This window comes from Drosophila ananassae, chromosome 3L (assembly GCF_017639315.1).
Source record: "Drosophila ananassae strain 14024-0371.13 chromosome 3L, ASM1763931v2, whole genome shotgun sequence".
Classification (NCBI taxonomy): Eukaryota; Metazoa; Arthropoda; class Insecta; order Diptera; family Drosophilidae; genus Drosophila; species Drosophila ananassae.
This window is the reverse complement of record NC_057929.1, coordinates 23,416,021-23,431,761: the sequence shown is the minus strand read 5'-3', so window position 1 is coordinate 23,431,761 and position 15,741 is coordinate 23,416,021. Positions and strand designations below refer to the sequence as shown.

The 15,741-nt window shown below is 34.2% G+C and overlaps 1 protein-coding gene across 3 annotated transcripts in view; it reads left to right on the top strand.

The window, feature by feature from the left end:
* LOC6496775 (mitogen-activated protein kinase ERK-A) overlaps window positions 1-15,741 on the top strand; it is a 68,806-nt gene that overhangs the window by 14,058 nt on the left and 39,007 nt on the right. For all 3 annotated transcript variants that reach the window (XM_014904707.3, XM_032455701.2, XR_006507233.1), the window contains exons 3-4: window positions 890-1,016; window positions 1,074-1,184. In XM_014904707.3, the coding sequence (XP_014760193.1) occupies window positions 890-1,016; window positions 1,074-1,184 (238 nt within the window). The remainder of the gene's footprint in view (window positions 1-889; window positions 1,017-1,073; window positions 1,185-15,741) is intronic.

Here is a 15,741-nt window from a genome sequence, read left to right as displayed (position 1 = left end):
CGGCGCTTCCTGAAGCGATGTGATATTATTGAACTAGAATGATGTTGCCAATGTGGAGTGATTAGTTTTTCTAAAAGCTGTGGAATTGCTGACTATTAAGAAATGGCTTTCTAATTGGCAATGTCGGACTTTTTTCCTTTTTTAATGCAAAGAAATATTGTAAGATTTCTTCCATTAAAAATATAGCTAAATGATCGAAGTTTCCAGAGATAGATGAAATAATTTAGGTATAGAATTGCACAGTGCTTCTACGCAGCACCTGGTGATATAACATTGGTTTTACCTTAAAAGGGTCCGATGATAAACCACTTTTATGAAAAGATTGCCAAAATAAAAAGTTGGCTGATTGGATATTACAAGTGTAATGCTGAGTCGCAGTGATATTAGGAGAACACGTCATTTGAAATAACTCGGCTTTATTTTATCTTTGTCATTAAGTTAACGAGCTTTCGCCCGTCCTATGCTAAAAGGCGGCCCACTCGTATTCTCTATCTCAGTGCATACGCATTCTAAATCGGAACTTTCTGGCACTTCATTTCATATGCAAACAAATAAAAATTTTATAACGTTGTGAAACAATTAATTCCCCTTTTTGTTATTTTGGAAAAAAGGGAAAAAGTCATTGAAAAGACTCAATGACCAAACAGTACCCTTTCCCAGCACATATAAGCAGTTTTAATACAGCCAGCAGGACAAATATGGAATTTAAAAAAACTGCACGGATATAATACCTTCGGCTACGGTCGAAGTTAGTTTTTCTATCTCGTATTCCAAAATACGATATATAAAATTTTTCCTACAATGAAATAACAAAAAAAAAAAAACAATTATTCAATGTAATAATTATAAAAAATATTTCTTTTTTGAAACTTTTTTCTTGTATTTCTAGGTCTGCCGATGATACATTAACTAATCAAAGAGTTGCAATTAAAAAGATTTCACCTTTTGAGCACCAGACATATTGCCAACGAACTCTTAGAGAAATAACAATTTTGACTCGATTTAAACACGAAAACGTAATGTTTATTTTTTTTAAATTTAAATAAATGTTATTCAAGATTTCATATTTTTAGATTATTGATATACGAGACATTTTGAGAGTAGACAGTATTGAACAAATGAGGGATGTTTATATAGTGCAGTGTTTAATGGAGACTGATTTATATAAACTATTAAAAACACAGGTAATAATATATACTGTTTAAATAAATATTACAAAATTTCCCTTTTTTGTAAATTTTACCAAATTTGGCGGTGATCTTTTTAATTATCCGTCAGACCCGCAGTCAGGCGGTGTCGTGTCCCATGTGGCCGCTTGTTTCTAGGTGTTTTGTTTTTTTGTTTAGAATATTTTCTGCCTCCAGTAAATAGAGCTTTCAAATTTTAATCATTTGTTAACATATATGTACTTAAACTAAATAAATATAAATTTTGAACTAAAAATATTGTGTAAACCCAAAATACACCATTGCAAATATCTCCACCTCAAAAACAAATGTTGAAACTTCCATCTTGTATCTTGAATCTTGAGAATATATATATGTATTTTATAGGGTCTGAGATGTTTCCTGCACTGCATTGCACACTTTTGACCAAAATTATAATACTCTCTGTAAGGGAATTCTTCATTTATCCTATTTCTCTCAATACACTTACATGTGCTGAGTATAGCCTACAAATTTCATTTGCTTTTATTTATTAATTTAGTCATTTGGTCAAGACGTTTTTTTTAGATACTATTTACGCATTAATAGATACGCATTAAAAGTTTTACGACTGCGTACGTTCAGTTGAACCTTCTAATTGCGGAATCTATTAATATCTATTAATATTAAATAATGAATTTAAAAGATATTTGAAATGAAATTTTTTTTTTGTAATTTTAAAAGACCCTTCTTTTCATTTTGTATACCGTTTCCATTTGGCAAAGAATTGAAGGAAACATGTCCGACCCTGTATGTATAGTTGTGTTCAATAAAATAATTGCAACACATTCAAATAAAATATAAATGTTTTTTTTTTATATATATATGACTGAAAATGTTTACGTTTGATGAAACGTTTCGTGTCTTTAAAATGCGAAATGAAAAAGGGAGGGAATCCCCTCTCGTCCCTTCCCGAACCCGGATTGGAGAGGGGAATAAGTGGTCCGGGAAGGCAGAGATAGCGTATAGGATAATAGAGAAATTGAAAAAAGCCTCATATTCGACATGAGTGTATCATTTTTTGTGTTGACGTATTCTTTAATATGTGAAATGTACTATTCAATATAAAATAAATAAACCCTGTTGGTTTCGGGGTTTTCAGGGCTGAAAAAAAAGTTTTTCGCGATTTTTTTTTTCATTTCTGAGTGAATATAATTATTCAATTTTTTTACACGATACATGGCTATATTTGAAGAGAATCTAGGAATTTTTTAGTTAGAAATAACTTGTCGGGTCGACATGTTGGACGTTCAAATAAGATGATAAGAAACGTCATAACAAAAGTGAAGAAACACACGTAGAAAACGTTCCCTGACCACTCTAGAGGTCTGAATATTGCTTCAACGGATCAAATAGTGCGCACATATCTCAGAAAACATAATCTGAAAGCCTACAGCCCAAGAAAAGTCCCACTTTAAAATGCCAGACATATCGCATCGCTCAATTAGTTCCCGGCCCGACATATAAGGAGCAGTAGTAAGCAAATATAGATATTTTTTATCAAAAGTGTCGATTATGATAATTATCATAAGCTCTGTGTAAAAATTCTACAACTCTGTGACCACGTGCTTTTAAGTTACAAATTTTTAAGTGAAAGGGAAATAAAGGAATTTCCTGTCCTGATTAAGCACTGTATTTTGATCGGAAAAAATACAGTATAAGCAAAAACTTGGCTTGATAAACATTACCCAGATTCTTCTCCGGGAAAATCAACCATCAAAGATTGGTACAATGATTTTAAACGTGGTCGTGTGGACACCGAAGACGCTGAACGCAGTGGTCGCCCAAAAACAGCAGTTACGCCAGAAAAAGTGGCGAAAATCCGAAAAATGGTATTGGCCGATCGCAAATTGAAATTAAAGGAAATAGCTGATGCCTCAAAGATATCGGAAGGCAGTGTGTTTACGATATGACATGAACATTTGGAGATAAGAAAGCTCTGCTCAAAGTGGGTGCCGCGATTGCTAACACCAGACCAAAAGCAACAACGCATCGATGTTTCCGAGACGTGTTTAAGCATGTTGAAGCGCAATAGGACCGATTTTTTTTCGCCGTTACGTAACCATGGATGAAACCTGGATACACCACTATACTCCAGAATCCAGTCGTCAGTCGTCTGAGTGGGTGGTAGCCGGTGAAAGCCGTCCGAAGCGTCCTAAAACACAAATATCGGCGGGTAAGGTTATGGCTTCTGTATTTTGGGATGCACATGGGATTTTATTTATAGACTACCTGGAAAAAGGTAAAACAATAAACAGCGAATATTATATAAAACTGCTGGATTGACTGGAACGCGTCCACATATGGCAAAGAAGAAACCACTCTTTCATCAGGATAATGCACCGTGCACCAAGTCTATGGCAACAATGGTGAAATTGAGTGAATTGAGGTTCGAACTTCTGCCGCATCCACCCTATTCTCCAGATATGGCCCCCAGTGACTACTGGCTTTTTTCAGATGTCAAAAAGCACCTCCAAGGCAAGAGATATCGATCAAATGAGAAGGTGATTGTCGATACTGAGACCTATTTTGAGGGTAAAAGTTCATCTTTCTACAAAAATGGCATAGAAAGGTTGGAGAAGCGCTGGACTGAGTGTATAGCCGTAGATCGAAACTATATTGATGAAAAAAAAAATTTTTGAAAAAAAAAAGTGTTTTTACATAAATACATAACAATGTGTATAAGAATAAGAGTATATTGCTTTCTTCTGACAAAAATTCTGTCACTTATGCCACATATTAATATTGTCTTATTAATACTGAATAAAACAAGACAAATTTAATTAAAAAATAATAAAAATTGTTGAAGTTATAACGCTTTTCCCAAAAAAAAGTCAATAAAACCATGCGAGCACTATAAGAAGAAGAGCATATTCCTTTCTTATACACACTGTTACTCCGGAGCGCACGCAAGGTTGAATAGACTTTTTTTTGGGAAAAGCGTTATAACTTCAACAATTTTCATAATTTTTTGGTGAAATTTTGATATGTGGCAAAAATGACAGAATTTTTGTAAGTTGTACCGAAAAACTGGCATCAAAATCCGAAAAACACGAATAAAAGTCGAAAACTTCAGTTTCAGGTGTAAAAATTTTGTTCTTTTTGTTTAACAAAATCGAAGATATATATTTCAAAAGCTACAACATTTAACTATTGAAAAACACCGAACATTTTGAATTCGGTTGAAAAAAACAAGTTCAGGAATTTTTAAGCGTAAAAAAGTCCCGAAAAACGGTTTTTTAACCATTAATCAAGATTTTAAGGGTGTTACAAATATTTCAAACATGGTTTTGTGATATACTCGACCCAATAAACAATTCCTACTATGTCACTTCAAAAGTTCAGAATCACTGTTACACTGTGTAGGAACATTTAAAAAAATTGAAGTTTTGTTCATTTTTACTTTCTTTAGGGTCTTCACTTTTGAAAAACATATAAAACGTTTTCCTAAAGCTAAAAATATGATTATGGTGACTATTGAAAACTTTTATCTGGTGGTGGTGCTATTTTTTTCGCAGCTGTGTGTTTTTACGTCCAATTTTCATGCTGAAGACAAACTAAACTTCTTTTTTTTTTTACCGTTCTTTATGCACTGTTTTCTTCAAATTGTTTCAGAAACAAAAATGAAAATTTTGAAAATATTGTCATATTTTTTTTTTACATTTTATGCCGTAGAAATGTACCGTCCGCAACCTTTTTTCCCACTCTTTATGCATTGTTTTCTTCAAATTGTTAAAAAAAAGTGAAAATTTCGAAAATATTGATTATTGTTATATATTTGTTTTTACATTTTATACCGTTGGAATGTACCGTTCGCAACCTTTTGTGCCGATTGCGCTCTTTAATTGTTTAAAAAATAAGAAGCTTTTTACATGAAGTTAATTTTTTTGTTCAACTTACATTTAATTCGAAAATATTTGTCGGATCGACTTGAAATTTTTTGTGTGTATACGCTGATATAAATATATAAAAATGAAAAATTAACAAAAAAAATTTTTTTTTTGTAAATCCTAACTGTAAATAACTTCTTAACATTATGTGCTCCATCGACATATGAAGTGTAATTTGTGGCGCCATCTGTGGAATGGTGTGCAACCAAAATATTTATTTTTTTGAAGTGAAACTTCTTTAGGCGCGTAATGGATTTTCGGGGACGGAGTAAAACCGAGTCAGGATCGACACGAAAATGCGAGTACCCCACCCCCCTCACCGTTCATTGTCCCTCTCTCACCATATGCGCTTGTTGAGGTGGGAGAGCCGCTCACGAACGTTGTCTCTCTTCTCTTCTTTCCTCTCTCTCAGACACCAGCGAACTGCGTTATTGAACTTTTTCAAAAACACACTCAATTTGGATATTGTTAATGATAGGCACACTAGCACGACTAGACACGGGACAACAATCGATGCAGTTTTTGCACGATTCATTAAGGATTTAAGTGCTCACGTATATATCTCGCACTTTAGTTACCATAACCCAATTATCACGACATTAGGAAATGATATTCATGAAATTGACAATGAAAATGGCACATGTTTGGTAAATTGTCATTGTAATTTCTTTGTAATTTTTATACCCTTGCAGAGGGTATTATAATTTTGGTCAAAAGTGTGCAACGCAGTGAAGGAGACATCTCCGACCCTATAAAGTATATATATTCTTGATCAGGATCACCTCCTGAGTCGATATGAGCATGTCCGTCTGTCCGTCTGTCTGTTTCTACGCAAACTAGTCTCTCAGTTTTAAAGCTATCGAGTTGAAACTTTGCACACACCCTTCTTTCCTTTGCAGGCAGTATATAAGTCGGAACAGCCGGGATCGGTCGACTATATCCTATAGCTGCCATATAACTGATTGATCGGAAATGCCATAACTTTGTTGTTTTTTAAGTTAGAGGGTTGGGACTTTCCACACATGTTATATTTGACCAAAATATCTTGTGTACAAAATTTCATAAGGATCGGCCGACTATATCCTATAGCTGTCATAGAACGATCGAAATTGGCATAACTTTGTTGTTTTTTAAGTTAGAAAGATGGGATTTGGTACAGATTCTATTTTGGGAAAAACAATCTGATTTGTCGAATTTCAAAAGGATCGGCCGACTATATCCTATAGCTGTCATATAACTGATTGATCGGAAATGCTATAACTACGTTGTTTTTCAAGTTAGAAGCATGGGAGTTTCAATGGATTCCTCTTTTGGCAAAATAATTCGATATGCCAAATTTCATAAGGATCGGCCGACTATATACGATCCGCTATATATCTAATAATATAAGATGCGTGGCGCCACCTAGCGGACTGCGACTCAACTGCAAGGGTATATCAACTTCGGCTCCGCCCGAAGTTAGCTTTCCTTTCTTGTTAATTGTAATATTGTTATTTATGTAATATTGTATACTTGTGAATAAATTGAAAATTTTTGGAACTATACATTAATCGAACGTCATTCATCTATAAGAAAATATTAGAAAAAGCAAATTCATGCTTCGTCGTTGAATTATTTAACCTCTAATTTTCAAACTAACCTAAGAGAGAAAATAGAGATGATGAAATGAAAATAGAGAGAGAGGAATACTAGAAGTTTCACTTCTGTCTTGCGTAGGCTTGACACACCCTTTTATTTTTTTTTAGTTTTAAATAGTGTGGAACTTTTATTCATGCCTTCAATCATTGTAACGCTAGCTTTTTTATCGCTTTAACAAAAACAATATCAAGTTCAATTTAAATAAACTTTGTCGTCAAACGATAAGTACCTGGAATCATATAGTCGGAAAAGTCTTCCCCACTCCACCTTCTTCAGTTACTAGCTTTTGAAGGCATGCTTTTGTTTAGCGCTCCTGGAGGCCGGAATTTAGTGCTAAGCTCTTTTGGTCCTGGCTTTGCTGTTTTGGTCGACCGGCGAGCTCAATCTCTATTTTCACTGTAGTTTCTAGCAGTTGACCTTTCACTGGACGATGTCTTCGGCTTTATGTTGGGAATTTTTTTTTTGTTTTGAGAGCCCGATTCCTTATTAGTTTTGTTTAAAAAATTGGCTTCCATAAAATTCCCACGATCTGCATAGAAAATAGTGCCGCCCGGACGTAGGTCCGTTTCGATCTGCAATGGGGGGTGCGTAGGTAATGTTGTGTAGGAATAAGAAAGGGTGTTAGGCACATAAGAGGCGGCAACACAAGAGCTTCGTCGGTTCCAAGTAGGGTACCGCGAGGAATGTCCTCGAAACCATCTGTCATTCCCATGCAAGCAGTAATGTTCTTGCTACTCCAGTACGTTATACCCCTCCTGTGGGTCTTACAGCCTAAAAGCTCATCGACCAAACTTCGCGGAGTTTTTGATGCGTCCTGTAAAAAAATGTCTAAATGATCACCGTCGACAGCCTCATTTCTGGCCAAATGGTGTTTCAAGAATCTGCGAAAAATATATTCCCTAGAGCTGCTAAAGTTATTGGGTCTGACTTTTACGTCGACGACATGTTAACGGGTGCTGGTTGCGTCGATGAGCTTAAGACAAATTAGTTTGAAGTAACTTCAGACCACTTCTAAGCCTATAGCATAATAGCCTTAATTTTCTCATATACTTATTTCTATAATATCACGTTTTCCGGCGCATATTTTTAAAATCGGTACAACGAGAAGGAAGAGTACACACTTGCTTACCTACGAAAACTGTACCGTTCATTTTGAGGAAATTGAGCCAAACTAAAAAGTGCACATCAAATTCTTTCCCTTAAAGTCGACAATATATTTGAGATTCAAAAAAAAAATTTCGAAGATACATACTTTAAATTTGAAACAATCATTGTTAAGAGGAGCCCGTAAATATTCGTGATACTCCAATGAGTTCCTTTTTAAAACTGTTTTTATTTCTTACAATTCTCTTACAAGAAACATACATGAAAATCTTAAATCTATTTAAAACTACTTATCAACGGACTGCTCGCTGACATGCTATGTGACCCTTTCTTAAGTGCTTCAAGTGCACCACATAAATATTTGGTTAGACTGCAGGAGATCGTCTTTCAAACCATGCTGTTAATCACTTATTCACATGGGTCCGATCTCCTACATTCTATGTTTGGAATTCTTATCGTGTTCAATGCTTGAAAATTCTGCAAAGGGCCACAAAAAAGGTGTACATTTTATATATTTTAGATTCATTACATTGTCCTTTGATAACACTTGATATCGGACTGTACATTTATACTTTTGTTTTTATAAATTTCTTTCCTTTAGTATTCGATAACAATATGTTGTTAATTATATCATTCTATTACATATTTTTAAATAGTTTAACATTGTTTAAGTTATTTTATTAGCTCCCATGTTCAACTTAATGTTTGAACATCCTGCAAGGGGCCACAAAAGTGCTTGACTTATGTTTACATTTTTAAATTAATTATTATTTCTGTTCGATTTCTTAGTAGACTGTAATATTATATATATTTTTAATTTTTTGATTTTAGTGGACATCTTGAAAACTTTTTTCATTCGATATTTTAGTGGACTGTAATATTATATAAATTTTAATTTTTTCTTTAGATATAGCTTTTTCTTTTTTATTTGATTGATCACTTAATCATATGTATAAAACCATTACATTATACAATAATCATATAAAATAAACATTTTTTTTTTAAACATTCGGCATTGGGGTTGGCAATGCTATAGCCATCAATTGTCTTCTCGACTTTAATTTTCTTACATAGGATATAATCAGTACAGTTATGATTATCATTATTAAAATTAACGAGCTATGACCTGACACATGATGAAAGTTGATATTTTTTAATTCTAAATTTTGTGCTTTCAAGTCTTCTATTTGTTTGGCCAGGTGAGCTATTTCTATGGTTCATAACAGGAGGCTTTAGAGGGTCCCAAGCTATTTTCGGAATCTCGTTTACTTCTCCTATATAAGCCGAAGCTAATGCTTCTTGACTTTCCGTTTCAATAATATGCTGAGCAATTAGAATTTTATCATCGGTCCGAGCTGTACATTCTGAACTGATTGTTAATATGCCTTGCTCCGGCAAATCAGTGATCTGGATTTTGGAGTGGCCACATTGGAGCCTTAACTTAGTGTTTGCCTCAACTTTAAATAACCAACTACTTCTTTTTTCTAATTCCACCCAAAATGAGTTTGACGATAAGACTGGTTTGTAAAAGCAATTGGAAGGTCTATTATGTTTAAGGGGTCCTAGCTGACAACTATTATCGTTGCCATTGCTCCATGGCCAGCTGCCGTCACAAACTCTTTTGTTTGCTTGCCACTTTTGGCATTTAGCAATTGTAGACTCCGTCATTAAGTGGTATGAATCTATCTCAAAGTTGTACACTAAATATTCCGCGTCAATTTGAGCTAGAATAGTTTGATTCTCTGCTCTAACTGGAATAGAAATAACCCTATATAGTTTAGACGCATGTCGACCAAACAGAGGTATTTTCGCAATAATAATTAGTTTTTTGTCTACGAACAACCCTCTTGCGGTAAGTAAAGTGTACACATCTTTTAATTCTGTACCTGATCTTTTCCCTGAAGGAATCAAATTTTCGGATAGGACATCCTTAATTCTAGCTATTTCATTTTTAAGCTGACTTGGACTTAAAATGTTGGTATTAAGCCTTCCATGGTTGATATCAATTAACAGGCTTATGATTCCTGCTTGAATTTTTTCGCATTCATCGATCAGCCTACTCAATTCCTTCGTTACCATAAAGAATTTAATAGACTCTTTGTATACGTAATACGACTCTTGCAGTATTACAATCATATTTTCTATTCTTTTGTTCATACTTCTGAAGTGTGTATTGACTTCTTCCGTAGTTTTCTTTAGAATATTGGTAGTAGAATCGACTAACGAAGTTTGTTTTTTGCTTAACTCTTTTAAACTTTCTTGATTGTTCAACAAATTTTTCATATTTTCTTCCATTTGAACTCGATCATCTTCATCCATTATTCCAAACAAAATATGGTATAAAGAACCTATAAATTCAAACGGTGCCCGCCTTTGCCTCGATTTATTATGAGTCATGAAGAGTTTATTATTTTCCTCCAACTCCAAAATCTGTTTGAGGGTGTTCTCTAAAATAAGGTTGCACTGATCCTCAAACCCATGAAGTTTTTCACAGACTAATCTCATCTTGGTGATTATGTTTTTCCCTTTATGGATCATCTCGAAATATGCTTCCATATCGTAGTATATCACTAAATTCCATGAGGATGAAACCACTTCTATGTCTCCCATCGGATCTAAATATATGGACGAAGATTTGGGAATTTCTTCAAAACCATATTTTGAATCTCTGATTGCCGGGACTGCGTTTGTCAGCTGACAGCATAATGAAAGCATTATTAAGGCCAGCATCACTCCCAGCTTAGAAAATCTAGAACTTCTCGCTTTGGGCGGGTTGGATCTACTTTGACGTTCTTCTGCGTCATCTAGATCATTTACACCAGCTAGGGGACATATTTTATTTAATGGTCTGGTTACCACGTTCTCTTGCACCCTAAGCTTAACAACTCGAACTTTTTCGTCCTTTCCTTTATGGACTTCCTCAACCTTTGCTAGAGGCCACCTCGCTGGATGGCAACTATCATCTTTTAAAATAACTACTTGACCTTTTTTTATATTTGAAGAATTTCTTTTCCATTTATATCTTTGCTGCAAGGTATTCAAATAATCATCCTTCCATTTATTCCAAAAGTCTCTTTTTATTTTTTGGATGAATCTCCATATATCATATATCGTCATTGGGTTCGATTGCATCTAATAGCGGTCTTCCAATTAAGAAATGACCAGGAGTTAGCACCTCATTATCATCTACATCTTCGCTGGATGAGTACAAGGGTCTTGAATTTAAAACTGCTTCTATCTGGCAAAGCAGTGTAGACATTTCTTCATATGTTAGTACATTGTCCCCAATTACTCGTTTTAAATGGTATTTCATTGATTTTACTCCTGCTTCCCATATCCCTCCAAAATGGGGGCTTGCCGGGGGAATAAAGTGCCACTGGATCCTTTCCTTCTGTAATTGCGATGCTATTTTACTATTTTCCCTAATGGCCTTTTCCAATTCCTCATCTAACTTTCTTGATGCTCCTACAAAATTTGTTCCATTGTCTGAATATATGTTGGCACATTTTCCTCTTCTAGCAAGAAACCGCTTAAATGCTGCTAGAAAGGCATCAGACGTTAAGTCACTAACCACTTCTAAGTGGATAGCCTTTGTGGCCATGCAAACAAATACCGCAATATATCCTTTAAATGTTTTTTGACCGCGGTTTTTGGAGCATCTTATAAGGTATGGCCCTGCATAATCGATTCCCGTATTCAAGAAAGGATACGACATGTTTACCCTGTAATCAGGCAGATTTCCCATTATTTGTTCTACGGTGATTTTGCGATACCTTGAACATTTTACACATTATCGCAGTTGCTTTTTTATTATATTTTTCAACCCAATTACCCAATATTTGCGTTGAACATAGTTTCTCATTAAATTTATACCTCCATGAAGCGTATTTTTATGAGCATCCCTTATTATCAAGGTCGAAATGTTACCTTTGTCTAAAATTATAGGATGCTTAACTTCAAAGGCGGCATTAGAGTTTTGCAGTCTTCCACCTACCCGAAGTATTTCATTAATATCTAAAAACGGGTTAAGACCTATTATTTTACTGCTAATTTCAATTTCTTTACCTGTTCTTAGGTATTTTATTTCGTTGTTAAATTGAAACTCCTGTTGTTTTTTATTTATAATCATTTCAGCTTCTTTTAATTCTTTTGCTGTTAAAAACTTTGGGTTAGAGTTTGTTCTTGTTTTCATCCTTAAAAATCGTATTACGTAAGCTATTACTCGTGTTAATTTATGTATGCAGGAGAACTTTTGCATCAATTCGTAAATCGCGTCATCTTTGGTTTTTACTAGTGTATTTAATATTAAGGATTCCTCCATGATTGGCGACTGTGGCCATTGGCTTTTTGGATCAGTCAACTATTTGGGCCCTCTCCACCAAAGATTGAAATTTACCAATTGATCCGCGCTAACTCCTCTTGATGCTAGGTCTGCTGGATTATCCTCGGATCTTATATGATTCCATTCAGCATTTTTTAATTCCCGAATTTCATCTGTTCTACGCCTGATAAATTTTATCTTATTTAACCCATTCTTAATCCAGGCTAGCGTTATGGTTGAATCACTCCATGCATATAGCTCTACTTTGTAATTTTTCATGGCTTCCATTATGCGCATCATTAACTTACTGAGCAAATGTGCTGCGCATAATTCTAATTTTGGAATTGTTTTTCTATTTTTGATCGGATTCACCTTACTTTTGCTAGCGATTATGATTACTTCCGATCCTACCTTGGCATATACTACTGCCGCATAAGCTTTTTCTGAAGCGTCTGCAAAGCCATGAATTTGAATACATAATTCTGATTTAAAATTAATCCATCTAGGGACTCTTATTTGTCCCAACGCCTCTAATCCTGATTTGTATTCTTCCCATTCCTTACGATCTTCATTCACTAGCTCTTGATCCCAATTGATTCCTGCTGTCCACAATTTTTGTATAAAGATTTTTGCCACAATCGTTACCGGTGCCAACCAGCCTAATGGATCAAATATTTTTGATAGTGTGGACAAGACGAATCTTTTAGTTAACATTTTAGGTTCAGAACAACAAACTGTAAATTTAAACTCGTCCTTAATAGGGTCCCATTGTAGCCCTAAGTTTTTACAAATTCATCTTCTCTGATGCTAACTATTTTATTATCTCCCGAACTTTCTACCATTTCTAATATTTTTGCGTTATTTGAAACCCACTTTCTCAAATTAAACCCAGAATTCGCTAGTTCTTTAGAGATTAATTCAACTATGGTTGTGGCATCTTCTATTGAATTCGCTCCTGTCATGAGGTCATCCATATAAAAATCATTTTTTATTATTTCCCCAATCATTTTGTTTTCACAATTTTCACCCACATCTGCTAATACTCTAGTTGCTAAATATGGGGCGGAAGCGGTACCATAAGTAATCGTAGTTAGTTTGTAGGTTTTAACTGTTGTTTTAGGGTCATCCCTCCACAATATATATTGAAATTTCTGATCTTTATGATTTATTTTAATTTGTCGGTACATTTTCTCAATGTCCGATGATACCACGTATTCCCACTTACGCCAATTTACAATTATATCGAAAATATCTTTTTGAACTCTTGGTCCAACCCACATAATATCATTTAGGCTTTTTTTATTACTAGTTTTGGCTGAAGCATCAAAAACTACTCTTAATTTTGTTGTGAGACTGGATTCTCTGATAACAGCTTGATGAGGAAGGTAATATTTTCCTTCATCATTTACTTCTACCATATGTCCTAAGTCCAAATATTCTTTCATAAATTTTGCATATTCAATTCGAAGTTTTTCATTTTTTTGTAATCTCTTTTCTAAGTTTATGAAACGAGCCATTGCTTGATTTTTCGACTCCCCTAATGTTGTATCTTCTTTAAAAGGTATAGCAACAATATATTTTCCATTCGGATCTTTTTTAGTACATTTTTTAAAAATCGTTTCACATGTTTCTGTTTCTAAGTCATTGTTATCCTCTTCTTCTACCTCTCAATATCGATCCATTTGTTTCAGCTCGATACTGGTTGCTACAAATGACTTACTACCCCTGGATTTCGTGCATCCGGACACTGTCCATCCAAAGATCGTTTTTTGCCCAAGAAGCATACCCTTTTTGGTTATCTCCGGCAGTAAAATTTGTGGATATAAATCCGCACCAATTACCAGGTCAATTCGACCAGGTTTGTCGAAATTGGGATCCGCTAAATAGAATCCTTTCCAATCCGACTTGTTTATCAAAATTGTATTTGTGGGAAGACATTTCATTAGTTTTGGCAAAACAATTGCGTTTGTGCTCATTTCTTTTGAATATTTAATATTACACAGTGTAACAGTGATTTTGAACTTTTAAAGTGACATAGTAGGAATTGTTCATTGGGTCGAGTATATCACAAAACCATGTTTGAAATATTTGTAACACCCTCAAAATCTTGATTTATGGTTAAAAAACCGTTTTTCGGGACTTGTTTACGCTTAAAAATTCCAGAACGCGTTTTTTTCAACCGATTTCAAAATTTTTGGTGTTTTTTAATAGTGAAATGTTGTAGCTTTTGAAAAAAATATACATCTTCGATTTTGTTAAACAAAAGAACAATATTTTTACACCTGAAACTGAAGTTTTCGACTTTTGTACGTGTTTTTCGGATTTTAATGCCAGTTTTTCGGTACAACTTACAAAAATTCTGTCACTTTTGACACATAGCAATGTTGTCTTATTAATTCTGAATAAAACGAGACAAATTTCATCAAAAAGTTATGAAAATTGGTGAAGTTATAACGCTTTTCCCAAAAAAAGTCAATTCAACCTTGAGTGCGCTCCGGAGTACCTGTGTGTAGAAGACTGGAATATGCTCTTCTTCTTATAGCGCTCGTATGGTTTTATTGACTTTTTTTGGGATAAGTGTTATAACTTCAACAATTTTTATTATTTTTTAATGAAATTTGTCTCGTTTTATTCAGTATTAATGAGACACAATTAATATGTAGCATAAATGACAGAATTTTTGTCAGAAGGAAGCAATATACTCCTATTCTTATACACATTGTTACTCCGGAGCGCACACAAGGTTGAATTGACTTTTTTTGGGAAAAGCGTTATAACTTCACCAATTTTCATAACTTTTTGATGAAATTTGTCTCGTTTTATTCAGAATTAATAAGACAACATTGCTATGTGTCAAAAATGACAGAATTTTTGTAAGTTGTACCGAAAAACTGGCATTAAAATCCGAAAAACACGTACAAAAGTCGAAAACTTCAGTTTCAGGTGTAAAAATTTTGTTTTTTTTTGTTTAACAAAATCGAAGATGTATATTTTTTTCAAAAGCTACAACATTTCACTATTAAAAAACACCAAAAATTTTTAAATCGGTTGAAAAAAACGCGTCCAGGAATTTTTAAGCGCAAACAAGTCCCGAAAAACGGTTTTTTAACCATAAATCAAGATTTTGAGGGTGTTAGAAATATTTCAAAAATGGTTTTGTAATAGACTCGACCCAATAAAACAATTCCTACTATGTCACTTCAAAAGTTCATTCACTTTTGTCATTTTTGTAACACTGTGTTATTTTTAATTGTCAATTTTAATTTGTGATTTGAAACACAGGCACCTGTTGCTGACACTCCACTTATTTCAGTGTGTGCTTTTATTTTTGGCAACTTAAGTTTTTGTGCCGCTTCTTCAGAAATTAGAGTACTTTGTGACCCATTGTCAATCAATGCTCTAAATTTCCCGAATTCACCATCTTGACCTTTAATCTGAACATACGCCTTGGCCAACAACGCTGGTTCAGAGGTCATGCATGTATTTACATTCTCTTTTTTAAAATGTAACATGCTATGGTGTAGTTTTTGACAATACGAGCATACTAGCTCGCTTGGACATTTTGAGTTTGAACTGTGCTTTA